The sequence below is a fragment of the Scaptodrosophila lebanonensis genome, unplaced genomic scaffold (assembly GCF_003285725.1).
Source record: "Scaptodrosophila lebanonensis strain 11010-0011.00,11010-0021.00 unplaced genomic scaffold, SlebRS2 tig00000145-arrow-arrow-pilon, whole genome shotgun sequence".
Taxonomy (NCBI): Eukaryota; Metazoa; Arthropoda; class Insecta; order Diptera; family Drosophilidae; genus Scaptodrosophila; species Scaptodrosophila lebanonensis.
The window spans coordinates 1,139,962-1,160,678 of NW_022060590.1; the positions used below are offsets into that span (position 1 = coordinate 1,139,962).

Consider the following 20,717-nt stretch of genomic DNA (forward strand, 5'->3'; position numbering starts at 1 on the left):
TTTTTAATTTTGCCCCCCTTCCACCGCTACATAATTTCGTCAATACTGTCCACATTTCAAAAGCTACTTTAATCAAACTTTACGTTAGACTTGGACCCTTTTTTGTGAATTGGAATGATATAGGATTCTTCCCATATCGTTGGGAAGCTGACTTGTTGTAGGGACAAGTTGAATAGACATGTGATTGGGCTAGACAAAGCTACGGCGCTGTTCTGAAATATAGGAATTGAGAACAGCGATAAGAACTCCACCACAAAGAGTTGGACGGTCCCTTCTATATGTAATAAACATATTTACGAGAATTTCTTGATCAAAAACAGTATTATTACGCCAGGTTTCAGTTAAAACCACGACGTCAGATCCGAAAGAGGCACTAGTCATATAAAATGTACTTAGTCTACCCAAAATACTTTGGGTATAGAGACGTCTGTTAGTTTTTTGGGCTAGAGTTGGAAGTTAAATCCTTGCGTTTGCACTATTACATGACAATACTGTTCCGGCCAAATTGTAGGATCAAGTGCTTTCGATAGAAGAGAGCCTGGTAACAAGATTTTAAATGAAAATTCTACGCATGAGGAAATGTAGCCAGTGGGTGTTGTAAAAGTTGAGGGTGTTCTTCCACTTGCAGGAGAACTAATCGATTGGACTGCAAGTGTTCCGATTAGCGATTTTTCTCTTAGGTGACTAACTAAGGAGCTTGAGACCGAGAAATTTAGGGCCGAAAATTATTTCCGAACTTCAATGAACCCAGTACGTGTGTGCCTCATGAAGGTGCGCATTAAAGCTTCTATTTCTCGAGAAGCAACACAAGACCACGTTAAACCAATTTCTTTGGAAATCATGTCATCAAGGCGCCAGTTGTAGCCAAAACCAGAGCATTTGATATGTGCAAAGTTGTTACACAACCAGCATATTAGGTAAGAGTCACCGGAAATCTTACCACCAAATTCGAATTTGCTTGCGGAGCAAGTTAGAGACATGATGTTAGTCGTTGGTTGCGTTTTGTGTTTTTTATTCCTTTGGAAAATGTTTTAGTTATTTTATTTATTTTATTTATTGGCCTAAAAGTAGGCTTCGAGAATGAAAAAATTAAACCGCTCTCCGATATAGCACAACCAAAAAAATATGCGGCGGAAGTAGACAGATTGCTTGAAGTTGTTTTAAAAATAGGTTTTTATTTCGTAAATTAAGGAAACAGTATATTTTAATACCCGTTTAGAGTATCAACACTTCACAGTAAGTAACGGAATTTTTTGAACAAAATATTGGCAGAAAAACAATGAAGAGAAAAACTTGTTATTGTAGAAGTAAAGCAAAGTAGTTGCATCAATAGTATACAACAACAAAAGGTAGCACAAATGTCACTTCATTTAAAGTTTCTTTTTAGTAATTGAGTCACTTTTACTGCACGAAGAATGTTTAACAAAACAATTGTCGAATTGATAGGGGTATTTTTGAGCTGACGATAAGCTCTATATACATGTATAATTATATGTGTATAAATTTAGAAAAAAAGTGGAGCTCGTAAAAAATGTGACCGACTGCGACAGGAGAGACAGATGTATTGGTCAATGTGCCCGAAGAGGAAATTGTAAGTGAACTGAAGTCCCAGCGAGTCTCAGCCGTCTATAAATTTGCAAAATCGTCGATGGAAAACTAAAACCCAATGGAGTGGTTCTTATGACATTTAATTTATAGTACATCTCCCAGAATCCATGAATTTTACCTGTCATAAAACAAAGGGTTGATCATATACCCCATCCCCATGAGATGCAAGAATTGCCAACTCTTTGGGCACACCACCAAGTGGTGCTCCAAACCAGCTATATGGGTTGGGTGTAGCCCTCCGCAACACGAAAATAAATATACTCGTACCCAATGCGCTGACTGCAACGAAGAACACCCCGCTTCAAGTAACAAAAGCATAAAATGTATCCAACAAAAAGAAATACTAATAAAAATACAATGGCACTCTCCTATACTGATGCCACCAACGAGACTACCAAGGCAAAATCTACAATCAGCGAAGACGAAGATACCTCCGAATAACAAGAGCTTACATGTTATCCCCTCCTCTCAAGTAGGGCGGCATGTCGTTCGAAATGAATTTCATCTTACTGTGCACGTATCGCTAGCCCGGAGAGGAAAACATTTCGCTTTTTCTCTTCTCTCGAACCTCCAATCCAAACAAAGCAAAACAAAAAGAAAACAAATTTTCAAAACGCAATGACACTTTCAATCCTACAATGGAATATTAATGGATTGCTAAACAATTAGATTTTCAGGTGCTTCCAAAAGAACAAAACCCATATTTAATTGCACTGCAAGAAACTCATTTAATGCACAATTCTGTCGCATTCACCTTAAATACTTATACCCACTATTTTCACAACCTACCCCACATCTTTTTTTGTAAGCAAAACATAGTCCTACTAATTTAAAAAATTCCTGCCGCATAAAGTTATTCGCATAGAATCCAACATTTCTGCTCTGGGAATAGAAATAAATGCCTTTAACAAACTAAGCATTGTTAATATTTACATACCGCCAGATAAAGAATTCAATCCCAATGAACTAAGCCTTAACGCATGGAGTCCTCTTTGGGGATCCTCTCGCGTCAATCCCAGACGTAAAATTACAGAAAATATCCACTTAGCATCTAACTTATGCTGCATAAATGACGGCCAACCCACACACTTTTCTACACATAAAACTTTTTCCCACTGGCCAAATGTAAAAAAGACCCATCTAGAGCAAATTCTTAACTGACAAGCCCCATTGGTCTAGTTTCCAATCTTTCCTTGTATCTCAAACAGACAACTACACACCTAGCCCAAACATTAACAAAGAAACAGCACGTATTCATAAGTTGATCCGTACGGCAGCACATTATTTCATCTCACAATCCAAACCTTCATACCCAAAAAAACTGGTGGAACAGTGAACAGGAGTTATGAAAGATCACTAATTGCGGTGGGGACGGGGGAGGCAGGGAAATTCCAAAATACAAATCCGAGATATTCTGGCTCAAACAAATAATATTAAACTGATGTGGATCCCAAGTCACGTGGGAATTCCGAGAAACGAATTTGCTGATAAAATTGCGAAACTAGCTACTTTGGATGCATTACCACCCACAAGCAATAGAGAAAGTCTACGTTTTCCGTCTCATCTCAGTACAGTTGACCCACTGGGCAAATATTACTCACCACTATAAAAAAAACAACCCAACGGGATTATATACTGCATACCCACCAGAAGCCTAAACTTCGCCAATGCGAGTTTTTACCCGACTTCGTCTCGGACACACTACTCTCACTCATAGACATCTACTCCAAAAACAGGATCCTCCAATCTGCAAATTCTGCAACACCTATACCATCACTGCACAACACATCATTACTAACTATCCAAGCCTGACACCTTACAGATCCCAAATGAACATTATACCAGGAAGCGCTCTAAGATCACCAACAATAGACAAAATCAATTTATTTTATTCAAAATAGTCTCCTTCTGCTTCAATACAGCTTTTGCACCATCCGGTGCTCGTTGGCCGGTATGGCCGCCAGTATGTCGGTGCAAGCCTTCTGAATGGCCTCTACGTCTGCATAACGCTTTCCTTTCATGGGCAAATGCATTTTTCCGAAAAGGTAGAAGTCGCACGGTGTCATATCAGGTGAATACGGCGAGTGGTTAATGGTTAAAATGTGATTTTTGGTCAAATAATCGGTCACAAGCGTCGATAGATTCTGAGCAATTTTTGGTCGACAGACAATTTGTGCGGAAGAAACCATGCACACACCATTCGTAAGCCCAAATGTTCGGTCAAAATACGATAAATCGATGTTTTGGAGATGTTCAATTCGATTTCCATCAATTTCAATGATGATTTCGGCTGATTTTTGCTGAATTCACGCACAGTTTCGATGGAATTTTCGGTGATCACGAATTTTGATTGGCCCACATGTTGATCGTCATTAATGTCCTCACGACCACTTTGAAAACGTTGAAACCACTCGTGCACTCTGCTACGGGATAGGCAATCTTCGCCATAAACTTGTTCCATCAATTGAAACGTTTCGGTAAAAGTTTTACCAATTTTAAAACAAAATTTAATGTTGGCTCTTTGTTCGAAGCTCATTTTGGCACCGATAACACAAACATACTGGCACTTAAAACGCAATAACTTCACTTCCAATCGATGAAATGTCATGATTCTCACAGGACAATAGATAAAGATAGCAGATTCTAACGCACCAGTCGACATATAAATAGCGCCACTAAGGGGCGCTAGATTCAAAAAGTCCAGTTTACTTTCGAACGCACCTTGTACAATCAATAAAAGAATTCCTCACAAATATAGGCATTATTGTGAAATATGAATAAAATCATACATAATCTAGCTGAAAGCCCTGGCAGCTAGTGCTCCAAATTTAAATAGGTTAAGAATTAATTGTTAACCTTCTCTTTTATAAATATAAACAAGAAAGGAATGCTAAAGTCGAGCGGGCTCAACTCTTAAATATATGTAATATATGTATATGTACATATTATACATATCTAATTAATTAATTTATTTAAGTATAAAATATTTAACACATGCATACAGACATAAGTGTTTATGTACAATTTCAACAGCATAGATTTACAGCAGAATTGTGTTTATGCGTGCTTGTATGCAGTAAAAACAAGTAAAAAAGCTAAAGTCGGGTGTCCCGACTTTGAAATACTCTGTACATATGTTTACAATAATTATAGAAAATAAAAAAAATTAAGAAAATAAAAAAAAATGCAATGATCGATTTTACCTTTCTCGGTATTCGAACGTAAAGGGTGTATAATTGCACATTTACATAGCAATTGCGTCTGTGTGAGTGTATGTATGCCTATGCGCATCTATTCGTGTCTGTGTAAGCATTTTCGCAGTCAACCAAACAGCAACATCAACAACAGCCGCGGGCAGCGCTTGAGCAGCGATGCAGCAGCAAATATATTTATGGCTATAACTTCTTGGTAAATCGGTCTATCATAGTGAAACTTGGCATACGGACACATAATTACTAACTGGGGGTATTTGGGGGTATTTTAGTTCGAAATTCCAAGAATTAGGGGAGTTAGAGAAAATCGCATTTGCGAGGGAGAGGGGGGAGGGAGGGAAATTCCAAAATATACATTTTCTGCGTATTCACACAAGGCACCTTGGACTAAAATTTGGTGTTCCTAGGTCTTATGGTCTCCGAGATATAGGCGATTATACGAATGGAAAATCGGGAAAACCCCCATAGGGGGGAAGTGGGGGGGAAAATCAAAAAAATAAAACAAACTCGTATAGAATACACACATAACGCATCTTTGTGCAAAATTTGGTGTCTCTATCTCTTATAGTCTCTGAGATCCAGGTGTTCATACGGACGGACAGACAGACAGACAGGGCTAGATCGACTCGTCTTGTCACGCTGATCAAGAATATATATACTTTGTGGGGTCTGCAACGCCTCCTTCTGCCTGTTACATTTTTCAGCTCCCGCAAACCTAATATACTCTTGTACATTTCATGTACGAGTATAAAAATAAGTCAAACCCCTGCCGGCAGAGCTTGGACAGAGATTATGTTTATGGCTATAACTTTCTTCATAATCGTGATGAAACTTGGCACACAGACATATAATTACTATATGGAAATACGGGAGTTACGGGAATTATGGAAAAACACGAATTGCGGGGGAGTGGGGGGTTGCATCAGGAAAAAACACAAACTCGTCCTTTCTCGGACTAGGGAGAATTTGGTTACCGAGTTTGGTTATTCTTGCTCTTGTACTTCCTGAGATCCTTGCGTTCATACAAACGGACGGGCAGGTGGACGGACGGGCATGTGAGACATGTGGTGTCCATAGGTCTTATAGTCTCCGAGATATAGGCGATTATACGAATGGAAAATCGGGAAAACCCCCATAGTGGGGAAGTGGGGGGAAAATAAAAAAAAAACAAACTTGCACATACAAACATACAAATTTGCATACAATAAGAACAATGTGCATATGAAAAAGTAACGCTTTAACATAAATATGGATAAAAAGTAGCACAATGAAAGACATGAAACTTCGAACACATAATTAAAACAATAAAGAAGTAGATTAATGACCTATAAAGGCGACGCTTAGACCCCATTGATAAATTTATAAATGAATAAAATCCACATGAACAATGCGCGCGCATAGTATTCGAAATTAGTTGGGAAATTTATTGGAACATGAGCATGCGCAGTACAAATTTATAACAAAGATGTATATTACAGTTCTATTTATGCCGCGAAAAAGACAACAACATACATATGTACATATTTTTACAACAGATGTATGAACAAGGTGCGTTCGAAAGTAAACAGGACTTTTTGAATCTAGCGCCCCCTGTTGGCGCTATCTATATGTCGACTGGTGCGTTAAAATCTGCAATCTTTATCTATTGTCCAGTGAGAATTTCATGACATTTCATCGATTGGAAGTGAAGTTATTGCGTTTTAAGTGCCAGTATGCTTGTGTTATCGGTGCGAAAATGAGCTTCGAACAAAGAGCCAACATTAAATTTTGTTTTAAAATTGGTAAAACTTTTACCGAAACGTTTCAATTGATGGAACAAGTTTATGGCGAAGATTGCCTATCCCGTAGCAGTGTGCACGAGTGGTTTCAACGTCTTCAAAGTGGTCGTGAGGACATAAATGACGATCAACATGTGGGCCTATCAAAATTCGTGGTCACCGAAAATTCCATCGAAACTGTGCGGGAATTCATCAAAAATCAGCCGAAATCATCATTGAAATTGATGGAAATGGAATTAAAAATCTCCAAAACATCGATTTATCGTATTTTGACCGAACATTTGGGATTACGAAAGGTGTGTGCATGGTTTCTTCCGCACAAATTGACTGTCGACCAAAAATTGCTCAGAATCGATCGTCGCTTGTGACCGATTATTTGACCAAAAATCACTTTTTAACCATTAACCACTCACCGTATTCAACTGAGCTAAAACACTCGTTCGACATGCTTTTAGATCGTGCAAAAAGCTGTGTTGAAGCAGGAAGAGACTATTTTGAAAAAAAAAAAAATTGATTTTGTCTATTGTTGGTGATCTTAGAGCGCTTCCTGGTATAATGTTCATTTGGGATCTGTAAGGTGTCAGGCTTGGACAGTTAGTAATGATGTGTTGTGCAGTGATGGTATAGGTGTTGCAGAATTTGCAGAAATTGTAATATTACAAACATTTTTTGATCCATTATACCTCCTTGGGTATTCGATCTGCACATTTTCATAGGAATTGTGTCTATGTGCGTTTATTCGTGTCTATGCGTGGCTGTGTGTATCTTGTGTCTGTACAAAGCAGCAACAACAACAGCACATGGCGATGGTTTATATTGCACTGTAAAAAAATAATAACAAGAGAAGGCTACATCGAGCGAACCCGGCAGTGAAATACCCTGTACCCAGGCAAATTCGGCATTGAGTTATATGCGGAACTAGCAGAAACAAAAAAAAAAGAAGAATAGAGAACATGATGTGCTTCATTTGTGGGCAAAATACTACAGTGAAATTTTTTCGCTAATAACTTTTCTAATAATTGAACAATTTAGATAAAATACGAAACAATTTGTATATATGTAACTTTAAGGTTAGGTTAGATTGTAATGGATGGGGTGAATTTTTCCCACCCTCCCACTTAGGCTAAAGGAGGCCGGTTGTGATGCCATGTAATCTCTTGCTTTTGGTTAATGGTCCTCCCCAAACCACCCGGAACATCTAAGGAATTTGGATAAGCTTGCAATCTCACTACTATTCACTTCCGCTAGATTGCTGAGAAGAGGTCGCCCTAGTGTGGCAAATATTCGCCTGCTTAAAGCTGGGCAGTGACAGAGTAGATGCTCAGCGCTTTCCTCCTCTTCAGCGTCCCTGCAGCTTCTGCAGTAGTCATTATATGGGATGCCAATTAATAACCCCCAGTAACGTTGAGATTTCTGATCTTCTTAAGTTTAGTGTCCAAAGCTGGCCAAGCCTACTTTGCTTTGGCACACTAGCTGGTGTTATCCCATCGCCGTTGGGTTAACACCCTTGTATGGCTCCGCGTAAGTAAGCGGAAAGAGACTAGCGGCATGCCAATGCCTTCCTTGTCAGGATGGATGCATATTTGCGTGGTTCCCTCTCTAGCCAGTTCATCTGCAATGCAGTTCCCCTCTTTATTCCGGTGTCCCGGTAACCATATGACATTTCGTTGACGGCAGTCTGTGATAACGTTGGAGTTGTCCATATTGGACTCTAGTGCTTTAAGCACTGCTTGGCTGTCTGAATGTTAAGGATTCCCTAAGCCTCCATGTTAACGATTCCCTAAGCCTCAGGGCCTCAGGGGACCACGAGCGTCTACATACCAAGTGTGGTGGCGTTCATCCAGACGGACGGACAGACGGATAAACCGATTTCTCTTGTCATGCTGATCAAGAAATATATACTTTACAATGTCGGAGTTGCTTCCTTCTGCCTGTTACATACTCATACAAAGGGGATGTTAGGCCCTTTTCACCATACTGTTACGGGGTATAATTTTCCCTCTACTAAGTTTGCGCGATTAGACCGATATAATTATTAAGTCGCGCAGTGTAAAGTATTCAAACTGTTGGCTTCTTCAGGTTATAAATTTTCGCATTCTTTTAATTTTCGTATTAAGCTTACCGATAACTGGGTACCGGATATCCCTGCGCTGGGCATATAATGGCAACATTTCCACCTGACCGAACGTATACAAGGTTTGTTTTTTGTATAAGTGCAACGCGGGGTGCTGCACCACTTATCGGTTCTGAAAATTAGTTTACGTTATGATAGTTAATATTTTAACACATTTAAATTTAATACAAGAGAGAACGCTTTAGTCGAGCAATCCCGACAGTAAAATACCCAGTAACCAGACAATCTTCCGCCTCTGAGTTATATGATCTCATAGCAGAAATAAGAATCGTAGTACTGGGCGTAGTACTGGAGGGAAACTTTTTCTTTTCTTACAATTCACTGATTTGGATTAAATTTGAAACAAAGAAATGTGAATAATTGTATACAGATTACGCGTGCAAAGTTTGTTTTATGTAACATTTGAAATGTGCACTTTTGAAATGTGCACAACAATTCGTGTAGCTTAGAAACTAGGAGCGCTTATATGCCAAGTTTGTTTATGTTATGACATGTTTAGATCGATTTCTCTTGTCATATCACCAAGACCAGAATGTATGTACTTTCTGGGGTTGGAAATGCTTCCTTCTGCCTGTCACATACTGTGCACGAACCTAATATACAGTTTTTACCCTACAGGTACAGGGTATAAAAAACAGCTAACGGTTGCCCAAAATCCAGAGAAAATTGGTTTTGCATAACGTGCAAGCCAAACATTGGTGGAAATGCCACGAAGTATATGTTAATGGCAGCTTTGGAGGTAAGGCCTATCTGCGAAACTGATCTGAGACTTCAACTTTAATTTAGAATACTCCATATTATGCTTGTTTTGACAAAAAGCCATATGTCTCCCGTTTGTGCAAATTCGGTACCAAGGCTATTGTGTTTACCAAAACACACAAAAGGAAGTTCTCATCGAAGGAAGAAGAGCACATACTGGTACTCTACTCGAAAACCGGCAAATATCACCATTTATATAACACTGCAAATCGAATGGAGACCACTGCTGTTATATTTATCAAACTTATTTTGGCCCATGATAATGGCAAGGTCAACCAAGACTCTTAAAATAAGTCAGTCATTTGCATAGATGAGCATAAAAGTGTCGATAAAAATAGTGAAGGGGTAAAGAAGGGGTAGATGTCGTCTTCGAAAGGAATACGTTGTGCTAAAAGCTATGCTTCCGAGGAAGATCAAGATTCCCACTAGAGTTAACGAGCATAGATATTCGGAAGTTTGGAAAGCTTCAATACACAAAGAGTTATGCAAGTCAGAATTAGATGCAAATAGGTCTTGGTCCAAAAAGCTGTGAACGAAACCTGCAGTCTGGTGTAAATTACACAGAAACATTTTCTTTGGTAGGCAGATTCTCGTCGATTAGGCTGGTAATTGCTCAAGCAGTGGAGCATGCAACAGATGGACGTCTTCTCGGAGTTCGTGGACTCATAATTCCCTGAATTGGTCCTAAGATTCAAATAATATTTACACAAATTTACGTTTAATGTACAGAATAAAGGACAAGTAAACTAAGCTAAAGTCGACTGTCCCGACTTTGAAATACTCTGTACGTATATTTAGAAATAAAATTTTAAAAAAATTTTGATCGATTTTACCTCTCTCGGAATTCGAACTCACGTAAAGGGTGTATAATTGCACATATACAAAGAAATTGCGTCTATGTGAGTGTATGAATGTCTATGCGCGAATATTCGTGTCTGTGTGAACATGTTTGCAGTCAACCAAAGCACCAGCATCAACAACAGCGGACACGGCCTTGGGCAGCAAATATATTTATGGCTATAACTTCTTGTTAAGTCGGTCTATACGGACACATAATCACTAACTGGAGGTGTTTGCAAAAATTGAGTTCGAAATTCCAAGAATTACGGGAGTTAGAGAAAATTACAATTTGCTTTGGAGAGGGAGAAAATTCCAAATTACACATTTTCTGCGTATTCACATCTTGGACTAATTTGGTGTTCCTAAGTCTTATAGTCTCCGAGATATAGGCGATTATACGAATGGAAAATCCGGAAAACCCCCATAAGGGAAAGGTGGGGGAGGACATCCAAAAAATAAAACATACTCGTATAGCATACACACATAAGGCATCTTTTTTGCAAAATTTGGTGTCTCTAGCTCTTATAGTCTCTGAGATCCAGGTGTTCATACGGACGGACAGACGGACAGACAGACAGACAGACAGGGCTAGATCGACTCGTCTTGTCACGCTGATCAAGAATATATATACTTTGTGGGGTCTGCCACGCCTCCTTCTCCCTGTTCCATTTTTCAGCTCCCGCAAACCTAATATACTCTTGTACATTTCATGTACAGAATAAAAATATTTAAGAATTATAAAAGACATGTCTAGATCGATTCGTCTGGTCAGCATTCAGCAACTGAATCAGCATTCAGAATATATATGGGGTCGGAGATGCTTCCTTTTGCCTGTTACATATGTACTTTGCACAAACCTAATATGGACTTTTCACCCTATGGGTACAGGGTACAAAAAAAATTTACCTTTATATATATAGGGCCAAGGGGGTAGCCAGCTTTTACCAAAGGGGGGGGGGGGGGGGGGGGGGGGCCAAAAAAATAAAATTTTGATTAAATAATGCCCGATGCATTTAAAAAATAATTTATGCATATGATCGATGAAAAAACTTCAACAAATCCAACGCAGATCCATCTTAAAGCGAAATAGTGCGTCATAATAATGAACGTGTGGTCGACTTTTTATGGAAAAAATTTTTCTAGGGGGGGCAATGGCCCTCCCCTGCACCCCCCCGCGTACGCCCTATAATAGGGCTACATGGAATTGAAAAACAAAAACAATAAGTGAAGAAAAAAGTAACAATAGAGATAAAGTCGTTATATTTGTGTTGAAAACTGGTGCCTATTCAAGCAAAAATGAAGAATTCTTCAAAGTCTCGTATAACAGCCCTAATTATTCATAATTAGATTGGACAATTACCTAAAAGCTGGTACAGGATAAGATTGTGCCGGGCAAAAGATGCTCAGTTCACCAAACAGCGGTACTTCCGCGTCTTTACGGCGTTCTCCAACGCTAATTTTTGGTCGAACACTTCCCACGGGTTCTAAAATCAATGTAGAAAACAACTATAGAATATAAATATATAAATGTATTTTAAAATGTATTTGTTTTTATTTTTTTTTTAATGAAATGGTAAAAATTAAACCTAATCAATTTTATCAAGCCAAGGACTTCTACCTACCTAAGTCACATATCACGACTATTCAGTCTTAATCTACAGTAGGAAGAGAATCTCTATCATCGCCTCTACGCGATGAGAAAACTCTTTTTTCATAATTCCTGTAAGAATGCCAAATTTGGGATTAATAAAAAAAACAGAGCCGCGGAGCATTTCCTTTCTCTTTTGTGAGACTCCCAACTGAACAATAATAACAAGAAAAAACAAGTTAAAAAGGTAAAGTCGGGTATCTTCGAACTCACGTAAAGGGTGTATATTGCACATACACAAAGCAATTGCGTCTACGTAAGTGTATGAATTTCTATGCGCGTCTATTCGTGTATGTGTAAACATGATTGCAGTCAATCAAACAGCAACATCAACAACAGCTGCGGGCAGCGCATGGGCAGCGCTTGAGCAGCAAATATATTTATGCCTATAACTTCCTGTTAAATCGGTCTATCATAGTGAAACTTGACATACGGACACATAATCACTATCTGGGTGTATTTGCCAAATTTGATTTCTAATTTCCAACAATTACGGGAGTTATGGAAAATCACTAATTGCCTAGGAGAGGGGGGAAATTCCAAAATTCACATTTTCTGCGTATTCATTAGGTATCTTGGTCTAAAATTTTGTGTACCTAGGTCTTATTGTCTCCGAGAATATACAAATGGAATATCAAGAAAACCCCCATAGGGGGAAGTGCGGGGAAAATCAAAAAAATAAAACAAACTTGCACAGCGTACACCCATAACGCATCTTTGTGCAAAGTTATATATATGGCTATAACTTCTTGTTAAATCGGGGTATCATAGTGAAACTTGGCATACGGACACATAATAAGTAACTGAGGGGTATATGCAAAACTTTAGTTGGAAGTTCCAATAATTACGGGAGTTACGATTTGCGGTGGAAAGAGGGGGAAGGGGGGAAGGGAAATTCCAAAATACACATTTTCTGCGTATTCTCATAAGGCATCTTGGACTAAAATTTTGTGTCCCTGTATGTATGCATGCTTTGTGGGGTTGGTACGTCTTTTTCTGCCTATTAAAGGAAATTATAGAAAATTTAGTCGAAAGTATGCCAAATATAATTAAAAGCGTAATTAAAAATTATAAAGTAGAAAAAAGAAAAGTTTCCTTGGATTCTGATAAACATTGTGCGAATGTTTCAAAATGAGCAAAATTGAATACATACTAGTTGTTATAGTCTGTACCCAAAGGGTGAAAGGCTATACTAATTTTGTGCGAATGTATGTAACAGGCAAAAGGAGGCGTGGCAGACCCCACAAAGTATATATATTCTTCATCAGCGTGACAAGCCGAGCCGATATAGCCATGTCCGTCTGTATGAGCGCAAGGATCTCAGAAGTTACAAGAGCTTGAATTTAAATGTTTTTAAATTGAATTTGTGCGTGGGTACAGGGTATTTAAGAGTTGTGCCCGCTCGAGCCTATCATTCCTTTCTTGTTTTAATTATTATGTATTGTTCTTTTATATGCACTTCGCCGAAAAGTATACATAGGATATAAGTGCTGTTTGTAACACCCATAAGGCAGAAAATCAGAACAGTTACATATATAAATGACATATCTATATTTAATATCTCTACTCTGTACATGAAATGTACAAGAGTATATAAGGTTTGCGGGAGCTCAAAAATGTAACAGGTAGAAGGAAGCGTGGCAGACCCCACAAAGTATATACATATGTATATTCTTCATCATGACAAGACGAGTTGATCTAGCCTTGTCTGTCCGATCTCAGAGACTATAAGAGGTAGAGACACCAAATATAACCAAATATAATTGCTGTCCAAGCGCTGCCCGCAGCTACTGGTACCTACTGGTAACTAATAAGAATCGATTTATCTTATCATGCTGATCAAGAATAGTTATACATACTTTATAGGGTCGGAGATGCCTTTCCTGTCTGTAACATACATTTGCACAAAGAAATTGTTTGATTTTGGAAGTTACTTGCTTGATTTTACCAAAACTATGTCAAATTTTTTCCAACAAATGCTTCATTTCACAAGTAACCCGCCTGTGTTAAACTTATACAAATATTAAACAATAGCAATATTTCCGTTTGTTCTATTAGAGTATTAATTTATTTTACTACAAGAGTATATAAGGTTTGCGGGACGTTAAAAATGTAACAGGTAGAAGGAAGCGTGGCAGACCTCACAAAGTATATATGTATATTTTTCATAATGACAAGACGAGTTGATCTAGCCTTGTCTGTCCGATCTCAGAGACTATAAGAGGTAGATACACCAAATATAACCAAATATAATTGCTGTCCAAGCGCTGCCCGCAGCTACTGGTACCTACTGGTAACTAATAAAGTGTAAACATATGGGTAGGTTAGGCACACACAAAATAAATACAATTTGAAACATTATATGGAGCCGGGTTAAGACGGGCAATACCTGCTAGTTATTTATATAATTATAACTACTGGTAAAAGCATGTTCGAAACACTGCATAATTATTCATCCCTTGATATTGTTAATGTCACGAATATGTTAAGTCTTGAAAATATCGATTAGTCCTCCAACACCAGTTTACTTGAGCGGTAAAGTTTTGAACTGCGTATTAAGCAAGAATAAAGACTGCACAATATCTTTAATAGGTTATGGGAACAGCCACGTGTTAGAGCGCAACACATAAGTATAAAGCTGTTGGCTTGTGAAGCAGATTGGCCACTGTGGAAAAGGAAGATTCGTGATATCCTAGATTATCACGACGGTGCTCTAGATGTACTGGATGGCAAGTTGGTCAAGCCAGAGGCACTGCCGGAAAACGCAAGTGAGGCCCAAGTCAAAAGTCATAAGTAGAAGAGTGACTTTTATAGAAAAGCAAACATCTATTTTAAGACGTTGATCTCAAGTGCAGTCAAAGACGAAATTTACCAGAAAATTATGGACAAAGGCACAGCGCATGAAGCATAGGAAGCGCTAAAGCAGCAGTTCGAAGTCACGCCCAAGGATCAGTTATTCAAGATTTGTTCAGATTTCTTTGCACATAACTGGACACAAAGTAGTGGTATTTCATCACACATTGCGAAGCTAAAAAGTTTGTGGGTCGAGCTTAACAATGGTCTACATGCAAAATATGAAATCAGCTCTCCGATTTGATTTTGGTTTGCAAGACTTTACACTCTTACCCAGCCGGTTTGAAAATTTCCGACACTTCAAGATTGTCTCAATAGAAGCCATATTTTCCCTTGAATTGGAAATAGAGCAATGCAAGCAGTTAATCAAGATTAATCAAGCCGGTTACGCCAGAAAGATTTTAGATCGTGTTGGATTTGCTGAGTGCAAACCAGCTTCAACACCGATCATAAAACATACAGAAGCGCTTGAATCATGGAAAGAAGACACAAAAGACTGCACATTTCCATATCGCCAAGCAGTCGGAGTCCTAATGTACCTTATATTGGGGACCAGACCGGATCTAGAATTCACCCTTGTATTTCTATCAAGGAGTCTAGAGAATCCAACACCAGAGAATGTTATCCAGCTCAAACGATACACGATACAAGCCACTGCCGATATCCCGCCTTCAGTTACTCTGTAGTGAGATGGGACTCTCCACATACATTTATTCATATATTGTCATCACACTATTATTCAACTATGTATTATTATTAAGATCAACAAGGGAAAGTGTTAAAGTCAAGAATATGTTGTCTTGAAAATATCGATTAGTTTGTTAGTCGTCCATCACCAGTTCACTTGAGCGGTATTCCCTAAAGTTGTGAACTACGCATTAAGCAATAAGATAGAACGCTACAGTCGAGCAATCCCGACAGTAAAATAGCCTGTACTCTCCACAAAAAGGAAAAATTAAAAAAAAAAATTTAAAAAAAATTAAATTATTAAAAAATTGAATGAATTAATTAATTAAAATAATTAATTAAATTAAATTAGAATACATGTTTATGTTCAGTTTTAACAGCATACATTTACATCACGTACCTATGCGTGTTTATATGCGTGTATGTATGCAGCACAAAGTTGAACAAAAGCAGCAACAACAACAACAGCTGCGGGCAGCGCTGCCGACAGAGCTGCAGGCAGCGCATGAGCAGCGATTTTACTTATGGCTATAACTTTCTTCAGAATTGACCTATCATGATGAAATTTGGCACACATTAGTACTAACTGGATGTACCTACCAAAATTGATTTTAAAATTCCGAGAATTACGGAAGTTATAAGAAAAAATACGAATTGCGGGGGAGTGGGGGGTGTATCAGAAAAAATAAATAAACTCGTTCTGCCTAGGGCTTATAGGAATCTTGATACCAATTTTGGTTATCCTAGCTCTTGTACTTACTGAGATCCTTGCGCTCATACAGACAGACGGACAGACAGACAGACGGACATGGCTATATCGACTCGTCTTCTCATGCTGATCAAGAATATATATACTTTGTGGGGTCTGCCACGCCTCCTTCTGTGTGTTACATACATGCGCACAAAACTAGTATAGCCTTTCACCCTTTGGGTACAGGCTATAAAAATAAAGACTGCACAATATCTTTAATAGATATACCATGTATAAGAGTATTTTTTATTTCAAATGCCTGTAGATAGAATTTTTATCAACATTCCTTATACTTGAAGAAATAATAAATCAATTAAAAATGTGTTTGAATTGTTACACACCTATATGCAGGAATGGGAAATGATTGGGCAGGGCATTTAAGACTAAAGCTTTTTCCCAAAAATCCGCGTGCATTAGCTACCTCATCGTCAATGCTAACCTTTGGAGGGACGCTGCCAATGGGCTCTAAGAACATATGTATGATATTATTAATTTATATGTTTTATAAATGCAAAAATAGCTAAACTGCCTGAATGAATATTAGTTTTGGATAAGGGTATAGTAGGTTTGTGCAAATTATTATTCATCAATATGACGAAACGAGTGAATATATCGATATCTGCCTATATACATATGTATGTAGCATGTAGCACGTTCTAGAAGATGGAAATAGATTTACCTAGTCATGCTGATTAAGAATATAAAGGTGCTTCTTTCTCAATAAGTTTCGTTAACGTGGGCAAAGCCCCAGAGCCGAATCGATTTATCTTATCATGCTGATCAAGAATAGTTATACATACTTTATAGGGTCGGAGATACCTTTCCTGTCTGTAACATACATTTGCACAAAGAAATTGTTTGATTTTGGAAGTTACTTGCTTGATTTTACCAAAACTATGACAAATTTTTTCCAACAAATGCTTCATTTCACAAGTAACCCGCCTGTGTTAAACTTATACAAATATTAAACAATAGCAATATTTCCGTTTGTTCTATTAGAGTATTAATTTATTTTACTACTCATAAATTTTCTCTGGGTAAGCGCTTAAAAACAATAATAATAATTATGAAGTAACGATGATGCCATACAAAATGAAACTAACCGAACTACAGGAATCGGGTAAGCTTGTTGAGGACACTGCATTGCAAAATCTGTTCCCCTTTTAATATGCATTATTTGAAATTTATCATTTATATTGTTAACTTTTGGTGTCACTGTACCAATGGGCTCTGTAAATCACATTTATTAATCTGTATGTTGTCAAATTTGAACATATCCTGTTGTATGTTGGTGTAGAGCTTTTTCTGTTGTGGACACTGAGAAAATTGACCTTAAAACTCCATCAACTAAATATGTTTAATTGATATTGGTACACACCTATATGAAGGGACCGGAAACGATTGCGCTGGGCATTTAAGACTTATGCTTTTTCCTAGATATCCTCTTGCACCAGCAACCTCAACCTCAATGCTAACCTTTGGAGGCACACTACCAATTGGCTCTAAAAACAAGCAAAAATATTAATGTATAAACAAAATAAAGAACGTAAACTGCCTGAATGGTTAGTAACCAAATAAATGATTCAGATGGCTACCTGTATGCAGGAATTGGATACGATTGGGCCGGGCACAATAATGAAACGTCAACGGTTTCCTCTATCTCACGAGTTTGTAATTTATCCTGCACATTTATTTTCGGTTTGACCGACCCAACGGGCTCTAAAATTAAAATTGAATTGACATAATTGACAGTTTTAATAACTTAAATATGTCAAGGAAAGTCTAATCATATACTGAGCAATGTAGCGTTTAAGTACAGCAAAATCATATATTTATTTCTTATATATACGAATGGATATAATTGAACCGTACATTTAATAATAAAACCTGAAATCATATAAACTTCGTAATTAAAAATACTTAACTTGAGTTCTAGCGATCTAAAATGACTCAGACATTATGAAAACGAAAAATAAAAAGCTAGATAAGCTACCTATATGTATTAAAAATGTTGTGGCTACGCACAGACAAGTTTTTAGGTGGTAAAGGCATTTCCCTTCCATAGTTGTACGCTTTTCCTCATATAAAAACAAACTTTGTCATATGTATATTTTTATCTGTCTGCTTTATCGCATATTTTTGTTCACCTTTGCACCGAAGCTTTCTCTACTTTATACAGACTATATATGTATACACTAAATATATAGCGTACATACACTGCAATGCCCTTGAATAGGAACAAGATTTTTTTGGTCGTGCCTTCATATGTTTTGTGGTTTCACTTAGAATGCAGCAGCAACAATTTTAAAATTTTACAGTTAGCTTTTAGTGATTAACCGTTATGGACTAATACTGTTTTATTTTTGACTATGCCAAAAACACACAATTTTTTTCATGCACTTGCAATTTTTGTCAAAATCTTTAACTTTCTGTGTTGCAAACTAATTTAAAAATAAGGAAGATGCTAAAGGCGGGTATCCCGGCTTTGAAATACTCTGTACATACATATGTGTAGAATAATTAAAGTAGTTAAAAAAAATTACGAATATTAAAAAAAAGGTAAAAAAAAATTTGTACGTTTCTTTTTTTTTGCATTCGAGCTCATGTAAAGGGTGTATAACAGGACTTTAGCATAGGAATTGTGTCTGTATAGTTAGTACAAGTATATGCTTGGCTATGTGTGTCTAACAAATCAAAATATGTATTCAATACAATGATTTATCCACTGTTTGTGGCTTAAGAAAACATCAGCAATCAGAAACAAGTAAAAAAGCTAAAGTCGAGTGTCCCGACTTTGAAATACTCTGTACATATGTTTACAATAATTATAGAATTTAAAAAAACTAAGAAAATTAAAAAAAAAAATTTGATCGACCTCTCTCGGTATTCGAACTCACGTAAAGGGTGTATAATCGCACATATACAAAGCAATTGTGTCTCTGTGAGTGTATGAATGCCTATAAGGCATCTTGGACTAAAATTTGGTGTTCCCAGTTCTTATAGTTTCCGAGATATAGGCTATTATACGAATGGAAAATCGGGAAAACCACCATAGGGGGGAAGTGGGGGGAAAATAAAAAAAAAAAATAAAACAAATTCGTCTAGCGTACACACATAAGGTATTTTTGTGCAAAATTTTGTGTCTCTCTTTTAGTCTCTGAGATCCAGTGTTCATACGGACGGACAGACAGATGGACAGATAGACAGACAGGGCTAGATCGACTCGTCTCGTCATGCTGATCAAGAATATATATACTTTGTGGGGTCTGCCACGCCTCCTTCTGCCTGTTACATTTTCAGCTCCCGCAAACCTAATATACTCTTGTACATTTTATGTACAGAGTATAAAAACGAAGCTAACCGGTGGAAAACTTTAGATTTTTCAAACAAACTTTGGAGCGCGTATTCCCCCCTTTGGCGATCGAATTTTCTAAAAACGCTTTTAGTGCTCACCTCCACCACAAAAGACAACTTGTGTCTAATTTTCAGCCTCCTAACTCTTACCGTTTGGGCTGCGTGTTTATATGCGTGTAACATACGGACACATCATCACTAACGGGATGTAGTTACCAAGTTTTAGTTCAAAATTCCAAATATTACGGGAGTTATCGAAAAAATCTGGATACAATACTTTCTGAGATCCTTGCGTTCATACGGACGGACAGGCGGAGGAACGGACATGGCTATATCGACTTGTCTTGTCATCCTGATCAATAATATAAATACTTTTGGGGATCTGCCACTCCTCCTACATTCGCACAAAACTAGTATACCCTTTCACCCCCTGGGTACAGGATATAACAAGTGGAAAAGCTAAAGTCGGGTGATTCGACTTTGAAATACTCTGTACATATGTGTTGAATAAATATGAGTCTCTCTGGGTGTTTGTGTGTATATGTCTCTTGTGCCTGTGGAAAGCAGCAACAACAACAACTGCTGCGGACAGTGCTCGGCCCGACATTTTATATATGGCTATAGCTTCCTGCTAAATCGGCCTATCATAATGATATAATAAGGACGTATAATCACTAACTGAAGGCATTTGCCTAATTTGAGATCGAAATTCCAAGAAATACGGGAGTTATGGAAAATCAGTGATTGTGCGTGGAGAGGGGGAAATCCAAAATACACATTTTCATCATATTCACATAAGGTATCTTGGACTAAAACTTTTTATCCCTAGGTCTTATAGTCTCTCAGATCCAGATGTTCATGCGGACAGACAGACAGACAGACAGATGGACAGACAGACAGAGCTAGATCGCCTCGGTTTTTCGAAATTTGTCTTGAAGCTTGAATTATTGGAGTTTTAATATTTCTTCACTTTTTCAATTGAAAAGTTTTTGTTATAAATTTCATCAGATCAATTTCATATTTGGGTAATGTAATCTACGTAACTAAATCTACAACATGGCTTTTCGCTTTGCAAATGCAACAACAACAAATA

General features: G+C 37.7%; 1 protein-coding gene across 3 annotated transcripts in view; it reads right to left on the bottom strand.

Moving 5' to 3' along the window:
- LOC115629414 (Down syndrome cell adhesion molecule-like protein Dscam2) overlaps nt 1-20,717 on the bottom strand; it is a 150,550-nt gene that overhangs the window by 73,830 nt on the left and 56,003 nt on the right. For all 3 annotated transcript variants that reach the window (XM_030525871.1, XM_030525870.1, XM_030525872.1), the window contains one exon: nt 17,649-17,772. In XM_030525871.1, the coding sequence (XP_030381731.1) occupies nt 17,649-17,772 (124 nt within the window). The remainder of the gene's footprint in view (nt 1-17,648; nt 17,773-20,717) is intronic.